Here is a 3,537-nt window from a genome sequence, read left to right on the forward strand (position 1 = left end):
TCATATCTCATAGTGGGGCCGGCCATGTGGTCCTCTCTGTGAACTGGCTGCTCTAATCATAATCCATTTCTTCAGCAATAAAAATGTCTGTCCTTCTGGTGTTTAAAATGGTAGTTAAGGTGTAGACTTGTGTTCAACCTACTTTTATCACTTAAGTTATCTGAAATAGTAGGTTAAAAGGGATTTCGTGGACTGGTCTGGGGCAATAATCACGCTGTATAATGTTATTTCCAAGAGAAAATGCCTTCCAAGTTCACACTGGCTTTAAAATAGCTTTCTAGATGGAACACCTGAGTAAATTAGTGACTTGCTTATATTTCTCAATGGCAATCAACTCCTAAAAAGAAAGAAACTCAGATGCTTTGAAAGTCCACTGGGATTTTAACAAAAAGAAGCATTTGTCTTTCTTTTCTCGCAGGCTTCTACTTCGTCTCTTCAGTTCGTTCTTTGCACAGTTGCAAAGCAGCCTTTGTCATGATAGCATTTGTAAAAGTAGCATGATTTTCCTCTTAAGTATGTAAACTCTAAGGAGGCATGAAACTTACTATCCACCAGACCAATTCGATATATTCCTCTTTTAAACAGCATTTTAAGAACACAAAGGGAGGGGAGGGAAGGCCAGGAGTGTGGGTCTCCCATTTCCAGAGGAGTATGGCAGTCGGTGTCGCTGAAGTTTATAAAACATGATTTCCATCCTTTCCAGGTAATGAGCCTGTCGCCTGCACCCTTATCTCTGTTAATCAAGGCCGCGCCCATTCTCACGGAGGAGATGTACGGAGACATCCAGCCGGCTGCCTGGGAGCTTCTGCTCAGCATGGATGAGCACATGGCGGGGGCAGCAGGTAAGGAAGGACCCCCTGTGTCCCACTCCTGCCGCCACTGCTGTTACTGCTCCAAGGGTCCAGAGAAGAGAGAAGTGCATTCATTCCATCTCCTCCCTATGGTCGGTGATTTGATTCTAAATGTCTGGACAGAGCTCTTGGTAACCTAACTACAACTTGAACCCAGCAGCCGCCCCTGGGGCTACAGGTATGGCAGTTGGCATCCATCAGAAGTATGTCCTCTCTGTCCACTAGGGTTGCTGTGGGTCAGACTAACTCTTTGGCCATGTGTCTTACTTATGGTTTCAGACTGTCAGTCACAGCCTTTGACTAGCAGGCTTAGAAGTGTGGACTTTGTGCCAGACCATGAGGCGAGTTTTGAGCCAAAGAGAAGGTTGTATATAGTGTGAATTGTTACCAAGTTTGACATGGCAGCAAGAAGTGCTTTCAGTTGGTTTTAGAGATAGTGAGTTTTAGATGAAGACTTGGCGTATAGTCGGTGGCGGCACTGGAGCTAATGAAAAAGGCCAAAGCTAGAAATAAACTTGAACTTGAAGGACAGCCTGATGTATGGGGCAGTTAAAACCATGCAAGGGATGGGGAGCCTAGGGGCAGACCCTGCAGAGAGAAAAGTACAGAGGGAAGCTCTCAGCCACCGACCTTCTCTACCTTCAGGTGAGACAGTAGGAGGAAACCCGCAGAAGACCCAGAAAATGGATCAGAAAAGTAGAAGAAATTAAATAATCTCAGGCCATGGAAGAAAAGGAAGCTAGCCCTCACAGAGAGGGTTCTATAAGGTTCTAAAGGGGGGAAAACACCAGGAGATAAATAACTATAAATATAGCATTGAGTCTGCTAAGCTAGTGAGCATTACAAGAAAACTATCTGATAAAGCAATTGAAATCGAACTCCCAATCACCTTGCTCCCAAGTTTCAAAACTAAGGTTGGGTAGAGTATATTTTAAAGAAAAGCAAAGGAAGGAGAAAGTGTATAGATTTAAGCAAAAGGCTAAGTAAAGAAAAAAAGATCACCCCAATTCTACCTTACAAATCCGGCTAGACCAGATAAGAGCTGGAAACACATGGAATCCAGGACAGATGAACCCCTCAGGACCAATAATGAGAGTAGCGATACCAGGAGAAGAAGGGGAAGGTGGGGGAGAAAGGGGGAACCGATCACAATGACCCCCTCCCAGAGGGAAAGACAACAGAAAAGCGGGTGAAGGGAGACATTGGAGAGTGTAAGACATGAAAAAATAATAACAACTTATAAATTATCAAGGGTCCGTGAGGAAGGGGGACAGGGAATGAGCTGATACCGAGGGCTCAAGTAGAAAGCAAATGTTTTGAGAATGATGATGGCAACAAACGTACAAATGTGCTTGACACAATGGGTGTATGGATAGACCGTGATAAGAGTTGTACATGCCCCCAATAAGATGATTTTTTAAAAAGAAAGAAGAAAGATCCCGAACTGCTCAAACTCTGGCTGCCAACAAGATGATTCTGGCTCCGAGTGACCCTGTGGGACAGGGTAGAACGTCCCTGTGAGGTGCCAAGACGGAGGTTCCTCATTCTTCCTTGGAGTGGCTGGTGGTTTTGAACTGCTGACCTTACGGTTTGCCGTTCAACACATAACCCATTAGGCTATGAAGAGCTACCAAGCACCCTAACTAGTGCTTGTTGTAGAACTATGCCACATGCATTACTTTACTTCATCCTCATAGCACCCGTTTCTAGAGATGGACTATGATTCAGAGAGTCAAAAAAAGCAGATCCAAGTTCACACAGCCCCAAATGAGCAGAGAAAGTGGGAGAGCAAACCCAGCCTTCTGACTGCGGCGCGTTCTCTGCACAGCCCCTTCCCAGGGCATCACCTTGCCTCCACCTTTGAAGTGGGCAGTCCTTCCTCGTATGCTATTTTATTTATTTCATTCTAACAATGTGGAGACAGGTACCATTCACAGCATTATTACTTGTACTTGATATTTTCCCACCGAAGCAAAAAGAATTGATGAGGCTTTTGCCCATGATCACGTAGCAGACTCAGACTCACAGTTCTCCTACACAGCGGCCAGAGCCTGGTGTGAGGCTTTGGGGAAAGAGTTCAAGAGGGATTCTAAATTATGTTTCTACAATAGTTACTAACTCTTCTGTGTATGCTGCTGAGTAGATTTCTTTATAATGGACCTCATTACTCATTTGTTTCTTACCTTGGCAAAGCCCCTGACTTTCATGATTCATGAAATCTTCTTGGGGCTCGCAATCTCTTCTTTCTTTGAGCAGGTTGGAAGAGTCTTTCTAGAGCCCGTAGTATGGATTTTATTTTTCACACAAGCAATATACCTGAAGCCATTTGTAATGAACATGTTTATGTACTGCCCTGAGATGACCCTAGTTGTTTGCTGAAAGGATATTTCCGTAAGCAATTTTCTCTTGGTCATTTCCTTCCTCTGGCACGTGCTTCTCACTGAGAGCCACACGCTGCTACTTTCTTGGAATAAGTGTTTCTACTGAAACGTCATCTTTCCCTCACACCAGTAGTGGCATCACAACAGGACACACTGAGGACAAATCAAAATAAGTCTCTGTGACACTTCTGTGCCCTGTTTCAGCAGAAATGTATTTTAATAGAAATATTCCCATAGTTGGTAGAACAACAAAATCATCTTTTACCATAAACTCAGCTTACTAAGAAACAAACAAAAAACTGACA

The 3,537-nt window shown here is 43.9% G+C and overlaps 1 protein-coding gene across 1 annotated transcript in view; it reads left to right on the forward strand.

Annotated features, from left to right (window-relative positions):
* Window positions 1-3,537, forward strand: part of UNC80 (unc-80 homolog, NALCN channel complex subunit) — a 270,330-nt gene that overhangs the window by 177,694 nt on the left and 89,099 nt on the right. Inside the window, exon 31 of the mRNA XM_045296777.1 lies at window positions 704-842. Within this exon, the coding sequence (XP_045152712.1) occupies window positions 704-842 (139 nt within the window). The remainder of the gene's footprint in view (window positions 1-703; window positions 843-3,537) is intronic.

Source organism: Echinops telfairi, unplaced genomic scaffold (genome assembly GCF_000313985.2).
Source record: "Echinops telfairi isolate 266 unplaced genomic scaffold, ASM31398v2 ScPeMD7_3;HRSCAF=10, whole genome shotgun sequence".
Classification (NCBI taxonomy): domain Eukaryota; kingdom Metazoa; phylum Chordata; class Mammalia; order Afrosoricida; family Tenrecidae; genus Echinops; species Echinops telfairi.